Here is a 16,491-nt window from a genome sequence, read left to right as displayed (position 1 = left end):
GATGCATGAAGTGTAATGAAGAAAAAAACAGTGAAACACTGGTTCTTATAGTTTGCTTCTTAAAAATACTAATTCAGGTTCCTCCAGTTTTACATTGTTTAAAAAAAATTAAGGAAGAAAAGACCAGTGAAAGAAACACTAATTCTCGGGGTTTACTTCTCAGTTTGTCTGTGAAAAAGTCTGAAGAAAGAAACAATTCACATTCACCCAGGTTTACAATGCACCTGACTGATGTCCTTGCTCTGGTTTATTTTTTGTGTTCAGCAGGACTTTTATCTCAACAGTATCTGTTGAGATAAATGTGACTTGAATTATATGCCTTTTTGCAGTCCTGTGCTACAGTTGTGTCTGTGATAGCCCAGCTCACTGAGACCAAAGCAAAGCCTTTTTAGGGTCAGTATTACCCTGTTTGTGTTGCTCAGGGTAGAGCATTAACATTAAACTGTGTCTTTAGTAGTTTATGGATATCAGACTGTGATAATCCAGCTGTACACTGATCTTAATGCACTTTCTTTCCAAATGCTTGATTGCTTCAAGCTTGATATCATTGTGTTGGATTCAATTTCCTCATTGCAAAAGCTGTGTTTTTCCTGACAGAATCCAAGCTGTAATGAACAAGCAAATGTACAGCTCATTTTCTTGTGGGCAGTGATTTGGCAGTGTGTACATATACAGTCCCAGTCATTTAGGCTACAAATTCCATGTTCTTATATTCTTGTACTATAAGTAGTACTGAAATTTGAATAAAAGTTGATTTCAGTTCACCTTGGGGTTAAAAAACATGTTATTTTAGATAAATTCTGTTTCCTAGCAAAGCCTTCACTTGTTCTGTATATAGTGGAGGAATTGCAATTAAAATTATTTAAAATAATCTATATTACTTAAAAGAATATAGATTACATTATTTAGCCAATTATGTATTTATGGTTGTTCTTGGTGGAAGATTGGTAGCTACAGCAGGCAAACAGAAAAGCAAAAATGAGGGGAGAGCAGAATAAATCCTGCAGCTGATGTGAGAGTAAAAAGAAAGTTAACAACTTTTCAAGTCTGTGCGTGGGTCTCACCTCTGAGATACAATCGTGTTGGTGTGAACTGCCCTCAATTCCACTGAAAAACGTTTGGCAGCACATGTGGCTGTTCTGACACTCCAGCTTGTGCCAAATGAAAAGTGATAGGTTTTATAAGCTTACAGTGCTCAGTTTTATCATTAAAGTCTTCCTTCATGGCACCTGAATAATAAACACACTGGTGAAATTAAAGTGAGGTTATAACTGAAACTCATACTTCAGCATTGTTCCCTAAACTTTTCTTCTGCTTGCTGTAACAAAGGTGATTATTGAAAGTAGTGAGTTTTTCTGTAAAATTAACTTTACAGACTGAGTTAAAACATTAACATTGTTAACTGCTACAGCATTTAATTGTCATAAATTTGTTTCTGTTTCTGATTAATTCATGAAGCAATATTGACTGTCCTTGCCATAGTCTCAGATAAGATAGTTTGTCAATATGTATGTGGAAGGGTTCCTATTGGAGTAAACACTACACAAGAAGAATGCCACTGCAAAATCTTATTTTAAGGCAAAGGTAAAAATTAATTAATTTTGACAGTTGTCTCTGTCTTCAGTTTGTTGTATTGTACCCAAGTGTGGAAGTTCAAACTGTGACTGTGTTACTTATCATTGTACAAACATTGCTATATATACCAGTATCTCAGCTACTGAATTACTTTCTTCAAATGCATTTGTTCTCTTTGTGTTCTGAACATCATACCAGTGCAAAGAATGTTATTAAATCTGAAAAGTTTTTTCTTAATTTTTAAAATACTTGGAAATTGTAGTGGCACATAAAACTTCTGGTCATTGATTTGACTCCACTGCAGATTGTCAGATGCAATTCTTTAGGAGCTTATCTCAGATGTCTTGGGGGTCTGTTTAGTTCTTAAAAAGAGGCTGCAATATCACAAATTCCCAACAGTCATCCATGTTGGCAGTGTCTGAATGAGTGGACAGTGAAACTCAGCCACCTTTGGTGAAAGAAGAGTGGTCTTATCAGATCTAATTTGAAGTATGGAGAATTGCTGCTTGTTCTTGGTCTGCAGTTAAATAAAAGCTTCAGTGTCCAATTCTGTGAATTTGGCTGCTTTCATAAAAGCTGTTTCTAAGCCAAACTTACAATGGGTAAGTGATTTAGGAAGACAGAATCCTTGTCCTGCATCCTCACAAAGGGCAGGAGGAGTTACCACCTAACCAACCTTTGTTACTGCAGAGCTGTGTTGGGAATTGGCTGGCTCTGGTTTTGTGCACAGTTTTAGGTCAGACCATGTAATTGCTTTCAGACTGGGTTTAGCAACCAGTTTTCTTTTTTTCCTGGGGCTGTTTGACTTATGCATTGTCACCTGCACTGGCATGAAACTGCTGTTGGTTAACACCAAGGGTAGAAGAGGCATTGTTTCTATCCTGCTTTATGTTAATGTTAAAAATCTCTCTTGGCAATTTTAGATGTGTCTAGTCCATCAAAAACTTTATTGGGAAACTCGAATGTGACTTAAAGTTTTCAATTCTTTCACTTTTCAAGTAGGAGATGGTTAAGAAGAAAAAGTCCCTTTGAATCATCCTGGTACCTGGATGTAACACGGCCAAATTATGCCCATAACTCAGGCAGAGTCTTACCACATGTCTTGTTCTGGGAGACCAGTGTGAAAAAGGTGAAAAACTTTTAGGGTACTTTTGTAACTGTTGCTCAAAACCTCATTTCCTTAATTTTGAACATTTGAGTCGTGGCTGTGGTCTATCAGACATGTGGTTTATCAGACAGTGAGAACTGCTATTATTTACTAGTCTCAACCACATACCCGCCTGAACTATTTCATTGGTCAGCTAAAATGGCAAATAACTCTAACCAGCTCCAGATCTACAGTACTACTGCAGTTTTCTCTGGTAAAGGGATGTCTTTATCTTGCAGAGATGATGGCTGTAGCTTTATTTCAGCGTTTCTACTGACTGTCTGTCTAAATTTGGCTGCTTATATAATTTGTTTAGGTTGGGGGTTTTTTGTTTTGTGGTTTGGTAGAGGAGTCATGTGAGAAAGCCCACAAGGCCTTTCTAACCCTGACTGAAGAGCTGGGTGCTGTTCAGAAAGAGAAGTAAACAGTGCTGTGACGCAGGTTGGCATAAAGAACCGTTCTCTTGCTCCTTTGCAGGAACTTGTTGGTCTTTTTGTACCCTTTTAGGTTGCTCCCTGTCACGTTTGAGATGCTGAAAGCACAAAATCAGATATGGCTTCAGTGCTGATGCCTTGCAGTCTTTGCAACAGCCACTAAGGTGGTTGTTTTATTCTTCATGCCAAAAGTGTCCCAGGAATGTTCAGTGTAGGTATTTGCTGACCCAGATGAGCAGCTCAGTTGTGTCATGTGCATAAACAAAAAAATAAAATCAATTCAGTTAAATCTACTTCTGTTTTCAGCTAAATTTACTTTTAAAGTAAGATAAAAAAAGAAGAACTGCAGCTCATATCAACAGGTGTTATGTGGGCTGTTTAAATGTTGGAAGTGTAGACCCTGGGTTTTGGTTGTTTTTGTGGCAGTGTTGTACATGGTTAACATGTGGCTGTGTTTTTGCATGAAAAATATTGTACTTGGTAGTGTTTAACAGACAGACATTTCTACCTTATGTAAGATATTAATGACTTTGCTTTTGTTGTGCACTGTGTTCTGCAGCTGTTCTAGTTCAGTGTGCTGAAAGCTTTTTAATAGATTTAGTACTTTTATTCAGTTTCTTACTGTAAAACCTTTATTTGCAGAAGCACATCTTATAAATCAGGGGTTGTTTTTAAATGTAGAATTGACCATAGTGCCTTGTTTATCACTGAATATGCTATAAATTGAAATTGATAATTTCTCTGGTTTTCTTTCCTGTTTCCTTCTGTGTAACAGACAATTATGGATTCACACTTTTCATTGTTTAGGCAGCTACAATAATCAGGTATTCCCGAGGGAAGGAATTCATCCTTCCAGCTGTCCAGAAGAAGTAATAGAGTCAGGAAAAACTAACATAGGATTCATTATTTTATCTTCTTCTTGTAGACCTCCACTAGTCAGGCAATCTTCTGCCTTCAGTCTGGTATTTGTCAGCTTTTCCGAGAAACTCTTATTCGCAAGGGATTTGTGGAAATTCAGACTCCCAAAATCATTTCAGGTATTGTATATGTGATCCAGCAGCTACAGGTGTGCTTCTTTTGTAGTTGCTCAGTGTACCTATCTGATAAATTTTAGTAAGTTTTTATTTAAAAAATATAAATTTTCTTTCTAGCTTAGATGCAACATAGCAAACTTCTAGCAGGTGTCAGAGATGGTCTTTACTTTTCTCCTGACTTAGGCTATTAAAAGAATTACAAGAAAAATTATATGTATATACCTGATTTATGTAGTTTGCTATGCATATGAATGTTTAATTATGGTCATATGCATTGTTCTTCAAATCAGTGTTCTCAGTGTTGAGCACTGCTTGTTCCATTCTCAGTATTAAAAAAGAACAGTCTAATTTAGATTAAAAGCATATTCCATCATAAAGATGTTGCAACAAACATATGGTATAAAATATGATGCCATTATATGATACAATTTGTCACTTCTTCAGCAATGAGAATGTGGCAGAATAGATGGTGGTAGACCTTTTTCTTTTTGGGAATGTGGAATGACAGCTTCAGCCTTAAAGTGTGAAATGTAGATTTTGCTTCTAGTTCTTTTGATTTGCTGTATTGTTATCAAAAGTCCAATGGCTTGATTTAGGATTTTGATGGAAGTTTTTCTTCCATCTTACTGGTGCTCTTTGAGGTTTTGTTGATGCCACTCAGTTATGTGGTATGGAAAGTCAGAGCAGAACATTTGTGTTACTGTGTTATTGTATGTACATTCATAAAGTGCATGCATGGAAGTTTTTCTTCCATCTTACTGGTGCTCTTTGAGGTTTTGTTGATGCCACTAAGTTACGTGGTATGGAAAATCAGAGCAGAACATTTGTGTGTTACTGTGTTATTGTATGTAAATTCATAAAGTGCATGTCTTGCTTACAGAATTTTATGCTTCTGTATTAATATTTTGGAAGACATCTCTTGATTGAGATAAAAAGTGGGCTTTTAAAAAAAATGCATGTAAGCAGCTGTTCTTTCAACATGAAAAGTGTCATTGAATGAGAAGATTGGATGGCTTTTTCCTATAAAATTATATAGTATGAAGTGCTAAAAGGCTTCCAAGTGGTTTATTTATGTAAGACCTTTGAGGAAGTGCGCAGTGTCCTATTGGAAGCAAGCACGTATTGCATTATTTGGATGAGAACATATTTTGTAAAATTAACTAAGTTAAGTCAATGCAATCCTTACTAAACTTCCAATTTAAACATCATAACTGTTTTAAGATTTGAGGTTTTTAAAAGTTACCTGTGTTAGGCCACTGCACCTCTCATGTCACACACTGGGAATTGGCAAGGTGAAGTGATGCAGATTTGGTAGGTGCTTTGCAGTAAGGGAAATGCATGTGATCCTTGTTCCTGTAGCTGTCTATGAAAATTGCCTCAAACTGTTTGGCTCATGCACTCTGGTAAATCTGGGATTGGCTGTGAGAGATATTTATGCCTTAAGTTAGAGAGGATGGTCCTGGCAAAACAGGATATGCACTTGGATCTCAGACTCTGCAGTGAGCCCCTGGCAGCCTGAGCCACTGGCAGGGATTGGTTTCCACAGAATTGTGGGGTGCAGGTAGATGTGTTAGTACAGATATGCAGCATTCTCTGCTGTTCTCACTCAAAGGTGAAGATCAGCTGAAACAGGAACACTTTAAGCTACCCCAGCTAAATTTGCAGAAATTCAAGATAAGGTGTGAAGTGCTGAGCTGCAAAAAAATTCACCTTGGCATGAATGGATGGATGCAAATACATCTTTTCCCTTTAATATGTTTTGAAGAAAAATCTCTTTGATTTTAAAAGACCAATAATCTTATCATTCTACCTCTAATTGATTTTTTACATTTTTATTTTAATAACTGCTTAGTTTTATTTCAATAATTCCTTACAAAAGCACTTGCTTTCCAGCTGCCAGTGAAGGAGGAGCCAATGTGTTTACTGTATCCTACTTCAAAACCAGTGCCTACCTGGCTCAGTCGCCGCAGCTGTACAAGCAGATGTGTATATGTGCTGACTTTGAAAAGGTTTTCTGCGTCGGGCCAGGTAAGAAAAGCTTTGCTTTATGCAGTGTGTGAAGTGTGCCTTGGTTTTAGCAGCTGTGGTACAAGTAAGATAACACACACACAAAGTCTTTGAATAGTTTCACTTGGTGTAGTTTCACTTGCCAAACCAAATTTCAGTTGAGGCGACTGATGACAATGAAGTTGACAGAGAAGTTGCTGTACGTGTACTGAACATTACTGAGAACAAGCTTACTTTTAACTGTCAGTAAATACTAAAAAAGGAATGATTTCCAGTCCCATGCTCCCTTTCTTAAATGCTGATAGGACATGGCCTCTTTAAGTGGCAATACAATAGTTTTCTTTGAAGACCTCAAATGCTGAAAACAAGTCAATAACAGTGAAAACAAAAAAAAAAATTTCCAAGTAATTGAGAAGGTCTTAAATTTCTTGTTAATCACTAACAGATGAGTCATGGTTTATGGGAAGATGTATTTAAATTAGACTCATGTACCTATCCCAGAAGATGCACACGTGTACAAGTCCATTTCCTCTGAAAAAGGCAGTTTTCAAATCTGAAAATTCTTGTGTGCTTGAAAGCATGTCTTTCTTTTCCACTCAGGTTTGTTGGTCAAAGCAGAGATCCTGCCTCTCTGTGGGTTGTGTCTGTACCACAGCTGCAGTAATGCTGTCATTGTTACAAATGATGCTCTGAGGCTGCTAGTTACATTTGTGTCTTTCAGTGAGATTTTCCATGTCTATCTAATCCAAATGATGATAGCTATTTTTCCAACTGGAATGATAATTTCAGGTCAATTAGAATTTCTGTTGTTTAATTTTGCAGTTTTTAGAGCTGAGGACTCCAATACACACAGACACCTGACTGAGTTTGTTGGTCTGGATATTGAAATGGCCTTTAATTATCACTATCATGAAGTGGTAGATGAGATTGCAGATACCTTGGTGCAGATATTCAAGGGGCTTCAGGAGAGGTAATTAAAGCATTTCCTTCTTTTAATGAGCAACTTTGTTTGTTTGACATCTCTTACCCTGTGGAATGAAATAGACCAGCCTTTTATCCCCAGTTTGTCAGATAATCATTGGTAATCTGATTTACAGCACAACTTTGAAACATATTTTTGCTTTGCTCTTAACTATTTCTTTGTGCCTGACTTCTAAGGTTCACTCAAGCCATAGACCAGTAAACTACTTTTAGCATCTCCTGGAGTATGCTGGCTTGCACTAAGAAACTTGCTGTCTGCTGTTCAAAGGGCTTCCTAAGATAATTGATCAGTCCTTAATTTAAAATGTCCTTTTTTGACACTACTGGTAGATTGTTCTGTTTCAAAAAATATTTTAATATTTACTATATAATAAAGTTTTCTTGAATAAAAGTTATTAGACCAGCCTGCATTTGTTCCATGATAACAACAAGGATAATTTTCCATTATTCACAGTCTAACTCATTAAAAAGCCAGGCTAGAAGTTTAGGAAGTGGTGTCCATTTGCTTACAAATTAGACTGTTTTGCCAGCAGATATGCAAATCTTCGTCTGTCCAGAAGGAAATTTCTTGTTTATATTTGAATATTACTCAAATCAAAAAAGAACCCAGGTAAAACTACGCATCTAAGGGGTGATTTCAGTGTCTTTACTGTGCAAATTTGACCGAGTCAGTTCTTTCTTACAAGAGGGATTAAACAGAAGTAGTAGTAAAATATTAACATCAGTGAAATAGATGCATTCACTTTGTTGAAACAATTCATTACAGAATTTCTCCAGAAGTGGTTTAAATACAGTTTTTATGTTGCAAGAGGGACCTCTTGTGGCAAAATCACAAAATCCTTATTAGGTGCAAGTTCTTGACTATTTTGTATTTGGCTTCTGTCCTTGTTTCTTTGTCTGTAGATTCCAAACTGAAATTCAGACAGTGAGCAAGCAGTTCCCATGTGAGCCATTTAAGTTTTTGGAGCCAACTCTGAGGCTGGAATACCGTGAAGGTGTGGCCATGCTTCGAGAGGCTGGTGTGGAGATGGGTGATGAAGAGGATCTCAGGTACTTGGCAGGATATAACTGTCTTGGGAAAGTGGTAGTGAAGTGTCAGTTTTGTACTGAGCCCCTGGCAGCCCTCAATGAGGAGCCACAGCTTTTAGAGGAATAAACAGCACTTCTGTGCACATCTCTTGACAAGTAAATGAGTGGATGTGAAAATAATCTTTTCTTTTAACATAGACTATAGGTACAAACTCTGAAATCTGACAGAAAATAACTGACAACATAAAGTGAGAGCAACTTGAACGTTCTAAGGAAGAGAAGTGTTTGTCCAGCAATTGCAGTCCTTCACGTGAATTGTCACATTTCTTTGAATAGGATTAAGCAAAAAGATTCTGCTTCCTTAAGGTCTTTCTTTTAAGTAACACCTTTCTGTTTCTTCTTTCCAACTCTCAGGAGAATGATTAAACATTCTTGATGAATTCCCATTGATTTACCGAGAGATAGTTTAATTAGCAGTTTATATATAAACTTCATGCTAAAGACATTTAATGAATTAAAACATTTTTGTTCTTCTCCATAATATATCCAGGACCATTAGGGTACTGTGTGGTATTAAATTAAATAATCTGTGCATCAAATAAAGTTTCCATCATAAGCGTTTGATGGAGAAAAATCATTTCCTCATAAGTGTTCATGTGGGTCCCACTTAGTGTGTCATACAGAAGATGTGTGGCAATGGGAAATAGAGTACACAGTTCTTTAGTAATCAGAATGTGGTAACTAGGAAGAAGTTACAATGAGAGCAAGAATATATTTAGGTACCAGTTAATTTAAGGGATTTCTAGGACCAATATGAAATATTTAGAAACAAATAAATATGCTTTATTTCTGCAATTTCTGAGTGCACAACCCAAACCAGTCAGAAACAAGTACTAGCTTTCCTGAGGGTCAGGGTGCAGCAGCTCTGTAGCTGTAATCTTTTGGGCTTTGTGAAGTATATCATTAGTACAAGTTCAAATGACTTCATTTTAATGATGATAATCTTTTTCAGCACACCTAATGAAAAGCTCCTGGGACGCCTGGTAAAGGAAAAGGTAACGATTATTTTAGAGTAAATAAATTTGTCACTGAATCTGAAACCTGATATTGTGGAGTCATAGGGTTGGTGTAAATACCTACATGTAAACAGTATCTCAGAACATGCAGAAGTTGTCAAGAGTTGGTGATTACCATTTTTTAATTGACTGCATTCCCATTTTGGTGCTGTGTATTTCATCTACTGTCAGTTTTGTTTTTGTCATTAATGAGCAGTTTCAAACCATTTTCAGTCTGTTATATTTATTTCTTTCATGTGTTGTATTGAGGATACCAAACAGGCATGTATGTCCTTTTAGTATGTCCCAAAGCCACTTCTTAGGAGACTTTCAAAAAAAAGCAAACCAGATTCTAAAATCTATAGAAGATGATGAGATCTTTTGAGGGGGGAAAAAAGTACCTGTTACAGCAACACATTTTACTGCTCAGCATTTGTAAGTTTACACTAGAACTAGTATTGAAAAACTGAGAAAGAATGCATCACTTTTATTGATAACTTAGACTATATTGTGGGAAGCTATTGGGAAATTTGTTTTAATTTTATTTCAAAGATTCATTAGTTCTGTCTTTCTCTTGTAATTTGTTTTTTATGGAGTTTTCTCTTCTACTAACTGTTCTAAATTACTTTTTCAGTATGACACAGACTTCTATATTCTTGACAAATATCCTCTTGCTGTCAGGCCTTTTTATACAATGCCAGACCCAGCCAACCCTGTAAGTAAAATTCCTTGTTGTTCTCAATTTTTTTTTTTTTTTTTTTAGTTTAAATTATTCCATATAGGAATAACTTGACAGTATAGATAAGTATATTCAATGATTCTATGGTCATATATGAATATGACCATAGAATCATTGAATGGTTTAGGTTGGAAGGGACCTTAAAGATAATTTAGTTCCAACCTTTCTGTAATTAAAATTATGATAACAAGATCTGGTCAGTGTTTCATGACTTGTATGATGTTTTCAGTTACTCTTCACTGGTGAAAACATACCAGAAGGAAATGAGCAAAAACTAGGAGAGGTTTATGAAGAGATCTCCATGGTCAAACACTGGTACCATCACTGAAAAGTGGCAAAAACTTTCTTCAAGTGCAGCAGACACTTTAGGCAAAAATCAGCTTTTTTTACAGCTTTGGATATCAGAAAATTAAGTTATTGAGAGGTAAATGTTTGCAAACTATGGAACTGTAGGTAGGAAATAAACTCATTTTTGTGTTTCCAGAAAACCTCTAACTCGTATGACATGTTCATGAGAGGGGAGGAGATCTTGTCTGGAGCTCAGAGAATTCACGACCCCCAGCTGCTGACAGAAAGAGCCAAGCATCATGGCATTGGTAACAAGACAGTTTAAAAGAGCATAAGTCCTGACTTGATTTGTGTCCTTTAGAGGAAGAATTTGGGCCAGAATTTGTTATATGAGTGTAAAATCAGACTTCTGGTTCATTCTTACTGTTAATCCATCTAATTCTGTTTAACCATCTAGAGTGAGGTATTAAGAAACTAGTGGGTCTTGCAGCAACACCTTGTTGAATAGTTACTAATAAAATTATATAACAGAATGGTTACAGTCATAAATTCTAGATAGCTCTGCACAATTTACATGTTCAATGAGTAAAACCTCACTATTAGTTTGTCATATTTTTGCTGTGCTTGTAGTCCTGCAGTCACTTGTCTGTTTGGCTTGGGGTTCATTAAGCAGGTGAGAAACCCAATATTTTTCTTTCCTAGATTTGGAGAAAATAAAGGCTTATATTGACTCCTTTCGGTTTGGTGCACCTCCACACGCAGGTGGTGGAATAGGTAAGTATCTGGTTTTTGTTTAGTCTGAGCTTAACTCAAATTGCTCAGTCCCAAGCAGAGTTCAGTGTAAAATCCTGAGTAGTGACCTTGTTAGGTCACTATTTGTGGGGCTGTTTATTCTGGAGACTATAAGGAGAGAAGTTAAAATTTAAAGATCATTATAAAATAAATAGGCAGAATACTGATGCCACAGTCTGGTGAGTTTAAAAAGAAGGTGAGCACAAGAAAAAGTGATCACTGGCCAAGCACATCACTTTCAAAATTTGGCCACTGAGGACAATTTAAGGAAGCAAGAAAAGAGTGTATTATGTGTGGATTTATCAGTCATAATTATACCAGCAGCCACTGGTCTCTGTATATTTGATGAAGATGTTTTGCAGTGAGGAGAAATAAGTGATTGCTTCTTCATCTGTTTGGGAGCATGCAACATTTGCAGGTAATCCAAAATAATTTAGGGCAGTCAGAATGGCATCAAGGCAGCTGAAGCTGCATCTTTTCTTCAGAGTAGATGGTCCTTGTTGCAAAGTACCAGCCAAACAGGAGATGCCACGAGAATTATCACTGGGTTCATGCTGTTCCAGGTGGAAATCTTAATCTAGGAGCTGTGTGGAAAAACAAGTGTGCATCTGGGTTCCACCCATCATGGCTGGGGTGCTTAGGTCCCCAAGGATTAGGAAGTGCCTGCCTAATGGGCTGTGCTCACACTGCTGTGTGAGGCTGGCTCCAGCTGGGAAGGACCTGCAGCTCCTTTGGGGTTTTGAATAAAGACTGATGGGTTGTTTTCATCTGCTGTAGGGCTGGAGAGAGTAACCATGCTGTACCTGGGGCTGCACAACGTCCGGCAGACCTCCATGTTCCCGAGGGATCCCAAACGCCTGACGCCCTGACAGGAGCTGCTCTGAGAGTTGGAATGCTCTGCCCTGCAAATAGGATCTGACTGCTGGCATAGCCCCTGCTGCTGATGAACGTGTATTGATTGATTTGAGCATTATGATATGCAATTAAAAACAAAATTCTCCTTTATTAAGTGCCACAGTAATTTTTTTTTATCCTTAGTTGTTTATTTAAAGGGAAATATTTTAATACATCAAGACTCTTTGTATTGGCAACTGCACGTTTTTAATGAAAATGGGATACTTTGAATTAGTATTTTAGTGCCACATTAAATTGTATCATTTTTCTAAACATTTTAATAAATTATGCAATAACCATTTTGCATTTTTCACTTATGTCAGCAAGATTGAATATTCTGAAGTACTGGCTCCAAGATAAAGTGACTGGATGCTTGCAGTTTAAAAATCTGGAGAGACCAGCCAGTTGATAATTTACATGAGTGTCAGGGAGGGAAGCAGGTGAGAATGTTCTTAACAAGAAATCTTATTAAGAAGTTGTTAAAATAGGTTGAAATAAAGCTCTCAAAGTAAATTAGATACAAATCTGTCTGGTTTTTTGCTTGATCCTCACAAGATAATGAATCAACAAGGCTTTTTTAAATTTTGTTTTCTTACTGATATAATAACTGTCTAAAGTTTAAATTTATTTTCTATCTTCTCCCCATTTTTTTGAAAGTTGTATAAAAGCCATAGGCCTGGTCTTAATTTTATGCAACTATTTCAGAATGGCTGCAAGTTTACACATTCTCATGGAATGCACAAGGGATATATAATCACAGAAAAGAAATGGATAGTGAGTTCGAGAGTGTTTTCCTACCTGACCCAGCCTCTGATATAACAAACAAAACAAGGATTTCATGCACCTTTTACCAAGGAAAAAAACCCCGAAATTATGTAAGCCAGTCTATTTCAGGGTGCTTTTTTATTTTTAAATGCTGTGAACAGCCCAACTTTGTACACTTAGAGAAACTGAGTATTTCTGTAAGTCAGAGTATTTCTGAAATTCTTTCTAGACATACTTTTTCTCAGATTATTCACTTACTTGAACTCCTCAATTTGCAGCAGTGCACAAAGCTACTTCTCATCATCGTCCTCCTCCTCCCAAGCCAGAGAATGTTCCCTGCATTTGAAGAGGCACCAGTGAATCTGAAACTTCCTTGTGTAGACTGCACCTGAGAGCTGGTTTTCAAATTTAAAACATTTTGTAAGTGTTGCTGCCAGAGAGCAAAGGATTAAATTCCTGACTTGGGTACTGCAATAGTTGCTCTAATATTCATACATATTTGTAATTCCTGACTTAATTTTTGTTTAACATTTTACATGATCAAGCTTTCAGTAGGAGGTACGGTGTGGATGGTCTGTGTTATTGTTGCTACCTTGATTTTTAAATGTCAGAGAAGTCACATATTGGTTATGCTACAGAAAGGTCAGTGAGGCTGTGTATAAATTGTGTAGAGTTTCACAAAAGGGCAAATCATCTTTGCAGCTGCCATTGAACAAGACTTAATTTTAATGTCTTATGACAAGAGTTCTCCATTAGAAAACAATCATACTAAAGGTCAGTCAGGTAAAGTACTGGAAATGTAGAAGTTAAACTTTGTTTAGAAGTCACACAATTCAAGGAATAACACGTAGCAGCTTTGCTTACAAGTCTGTTCTAATTAATTTATGGTGGAATATTCCCCAAATTATTAACTTGAAAATCTTACACTGTAACCAGCTGTACTTTGCAAAGCTAGATAGATTTTAAACACAGCTCATTGTCACAGACTTATTACTGATGAATCCAAGTTTCAAAACAGTTGTTTATTTAGCTAAGCCAACTGGAATTAATTTAATCTAATTACCTTTGTTCATACAGAACTGCTAATATATTCCACTTTGGATATGCATTCTTCTAACTAGGAGCAAAATTACAGACTTTAATTTCCTGTCTACAAAAAAAAAGTCCCTGTTTCTTGCTCTAGATTTGGCAGCAAGTTTTGTGTACACATGCCTGTAGCAACTGTGCTTATACCAATTCTTTTAGGAATTACTCAAACTCATGCTATACCTTCACTTATTTACAGTAACTGCACGAGGACAGAAATTTGGATGGAGGACCTGATTCCTTTGTCTGCTCAATCCATTCATGCAGCCTTTCTTAGCTAACAGAAAATAATTATGCTCATAAATCAAAATACAAAATGCATTTGTCCTGAATGTCATCTTAACAGATACTTTAGTGGCAGCTGCACAGTGCTAGAACTTCGTTTGAAACCCTGCAAATAATAAAGGTCTTACTGGAAAGTAAAACCTGTACTTACTGGAAAAGTAAAACCTGTACTGTCCTTCATTTCCAGTAACTTGCAGGAAGTTTACCAGTTTACAAGGAGCCCACATTGCTGCTGCCTCTCCACCAGGTAAAATGGATTTGTTAATTATATATAGATGGTAATTACAGTAGTGCAGTTTTTTTAAACTAAGGAACTATAAAGCATATTGTTTAGGGTAGCCAGGGAGTGTGCTCAGAACAAACACAAAGCTTCAGTTTGCTTCTGAAGTTTAACTGCCCTGTTTTCCTGTGAAAGCCCATCTGTGTTCACTGAGCTGTCTGATTCCGCCCAGTGGGAAAGAGGACTCAGGCTGTTCCTTTGGCAGCCAAGTGCAGGCCTGGCTCCCCATGGCTGCCCACACCTGCTGGGATAACCCTGGTGGGCAGCACCTCACAGCTGCTTGCTCCCTGCCCAGTGGGCCAGGGCAGGAGGAGGGGAAGGAAAAAAGCAGAAAAACTTTGTGCTTTCACCTGGTGCCTGTCAATTCCAGGCATATTGGACCCACTCCACGTGAAAGTAAGGGATGGAGGAGAATGCCTTGACAATATCCATTGTGGAACACCATATGGCTGCCTTGGATTCATACTGGGGTTCCAGAGACTTCCCCAAACAGATTTTAATTATTTACTGTTTCTTCTTTGGGTAATTGTAGATTCTTTTTTGAGAGAGAGAAATCATTTAGTATGGGTTATTTTTTTTAAACAAACCTCACAACCAACTTGTGTGCATTTTTCCTAGTATTATCTCACAAAAAATGGAATTTACTCAGCAGTGTTTTAAAAATTACCAATTTAGTTCTACAGTCTCTTACTTTTTTTACTGTTTTGCAGTTAAGTCTCTTCACTATATGGCAAGTGCACTGTGATATGAAAAACAAACACTGCTGCAGGAGCCTGCTGGCACTTCTGAAAGGGTTTCAAAACTGAAAAAGAGCCCTTAGCTGCTCTAATTACAGCAAAATTCCCAGTTTAGGCTGAGATTAATGACTTTGCAGGTGGCAGAGCAATTCTAAGCAATTTTTCATAGATGTTGAAGCGGTTCCTGCTGGCAGGTGCCGTGTCCCAGCAGCTGCCATTCGGGAATGGCTGTCAGCCATGGCACCGCTTGGCAAATGTTGCTTTCAGCCATCCTACAGTGGAGCCAGTGAGGAACCAAGTGTCCAGACTGGCCTGACCCTCACCTGGTGTAGTTTGCACCCTTTCCACCTGGGCTGGTTCTTCAGAAGCTGGAGATGCTCCATGGCGTGTGTCTCCTCCGCAAGCAGCTGCCCAAGTGCCTCCTGCTGGCATTGTGGGAATTCCCTGGCTTGGGGATTCCTCAGTGGTGCCCTGGCCACACCACATTAATTTTAACTCCAGCTACCATACCTGATTTCTTAGTGGAGAAAGCAATGTCGTGTGGAAGCTTCACTGCAGCTGCTGTGCTGAAGCTGCCCACAGCTGACACCTCCATGCCTATTGTTCTGGCATCTCCAGCACGAGAAGGACATGAGAAGGACATGTTGGAGCAAGTCTACAAGAGGGCCGTAAAGGATAAAAGGAATGGAGCTCCTCACCTGAAAAGACAGACTGAGAAAGCTGGGGATGTTGAGCCTGTATAAGGTTGTGTGGAGAGCTCATAGCAACGTTCCAGTATTTTAAGGGGCTACAGGGAAGACTCTTGTCAAGAACTGTAGTGATAGGACAAGGGGAATGGAGACACATTGAAAAAAGGGAATTGAACTGAGATATTAGGAAGAAATTCTTCACCCTGAGCATGATGAGACAGTGGAACAGGTTGCTCAGGGAAGTTGTGGATTCCCCATGCCTGACAGGGTTCAAGACCAGGTTGGATATGAAGCCCTGAGCTCCACGGTCGAGTGGGAGGCGTTCCGCACATGGCAGGTGAGTTGGGACTAGATGACCTTTAAGGTCCCTTACAACCTCTTAGCATTCTGTGCCTCTGTTTCTCAATGGGAAACACTGTGCCGGTGTGGCACAGCTCTAGCCGGTCCCCAGCACGGATCAGCTCGCTGCCGAGCCCCCGGCCGGCCCCGCTCGCTGCGCCGGGCGGGGCGGGGCGCTGTGCCCGGCCGCCGCCTCAGAGCCCGCCCCCAGCCCCGCCCGCCCCTCGGCTTTGGCGCGAAAACGGCCGCGCGGGGCGGGGCTCTGCGCCGCAGCGGCCGCCGATTGGCCGGCCCGGCGGGCGCGCGGCCCACGTGGTACGCGGCGTGGCGCGAAC

General features: G+C 38.6%; 1 protein-coding gene across 1 annotated transcript in view; it reads left to right on the top strand.

Annotated features, from left to right (window-relative positions):
• Positions 1 to 12,499, top strand: part of DARS1 (aspartyl-tRNA synthetase 1) — a 35,871-nt gene extending 23,372 nt beyond the window's left edge. Inside the window, exons 8-16 of the mRNA XM_039698343.1 lie at positions 4,082 to 4,193; positions 6,084 to 6,218; positions 7,020 to 7,167; positions 8,082 to 8,228; positions 9,220 to 9,262; positions 9,897 to 9,977; positions 10,486 to 10,597; positions 10,992 to 11,063; positions 11,859 to 12,499. Coding sequence (XP_039554277.1) covers positions 4,082 to 4,193; positions 6,084 to 6,218; positions 7,020 to 7,167; positions 8,082 to 8,228; positions 9,220 to 9,262; positions 9,897 to 9,977; positions 10,486 to 10,597; positions 10,992 to 11,063; positions 11,859 to 11,950 — 942 coding nt within the window. The 3' untranslated portion in view covers positions 11,951 to 12,499. The remainder of the gene's footprint in view (positions 1 to 4,081; positions 4,194 to 6,083; positions 6,219 to 7,019; positions 7,168 to 8,081; positions 8,229 to 9,219; positions 9,263 to 9,896; positions 9,978 to 10,485; positions 10,598 to 10,991; positions 11,064 to 11,858) is intronic.
• The last annotated feature ends 3,992 nt before the right edge of the window (positions 12,500 to 16,491 follow it).

Source organism: Passer montanus, unplaced genomic scaffold (genome assembly GCF_014805655.1).
Source record: "Passer montanus isolate IOZ18808 unplaced genomic scaffold, ASM1480565v1 scaffold1, whole genome shotgun sequence".
NCBI classification, from domain to species: domain Eukaryota; kingdom Metazoa; phylum Chordata; class Aves; order Passeriformes; family Passeridae; genus Passer; species Passer montanus.
Note: the sequence above shows the minus strand (reverse complement) of the source record. Positions and strands in the feature narration are given on the sequence as shown.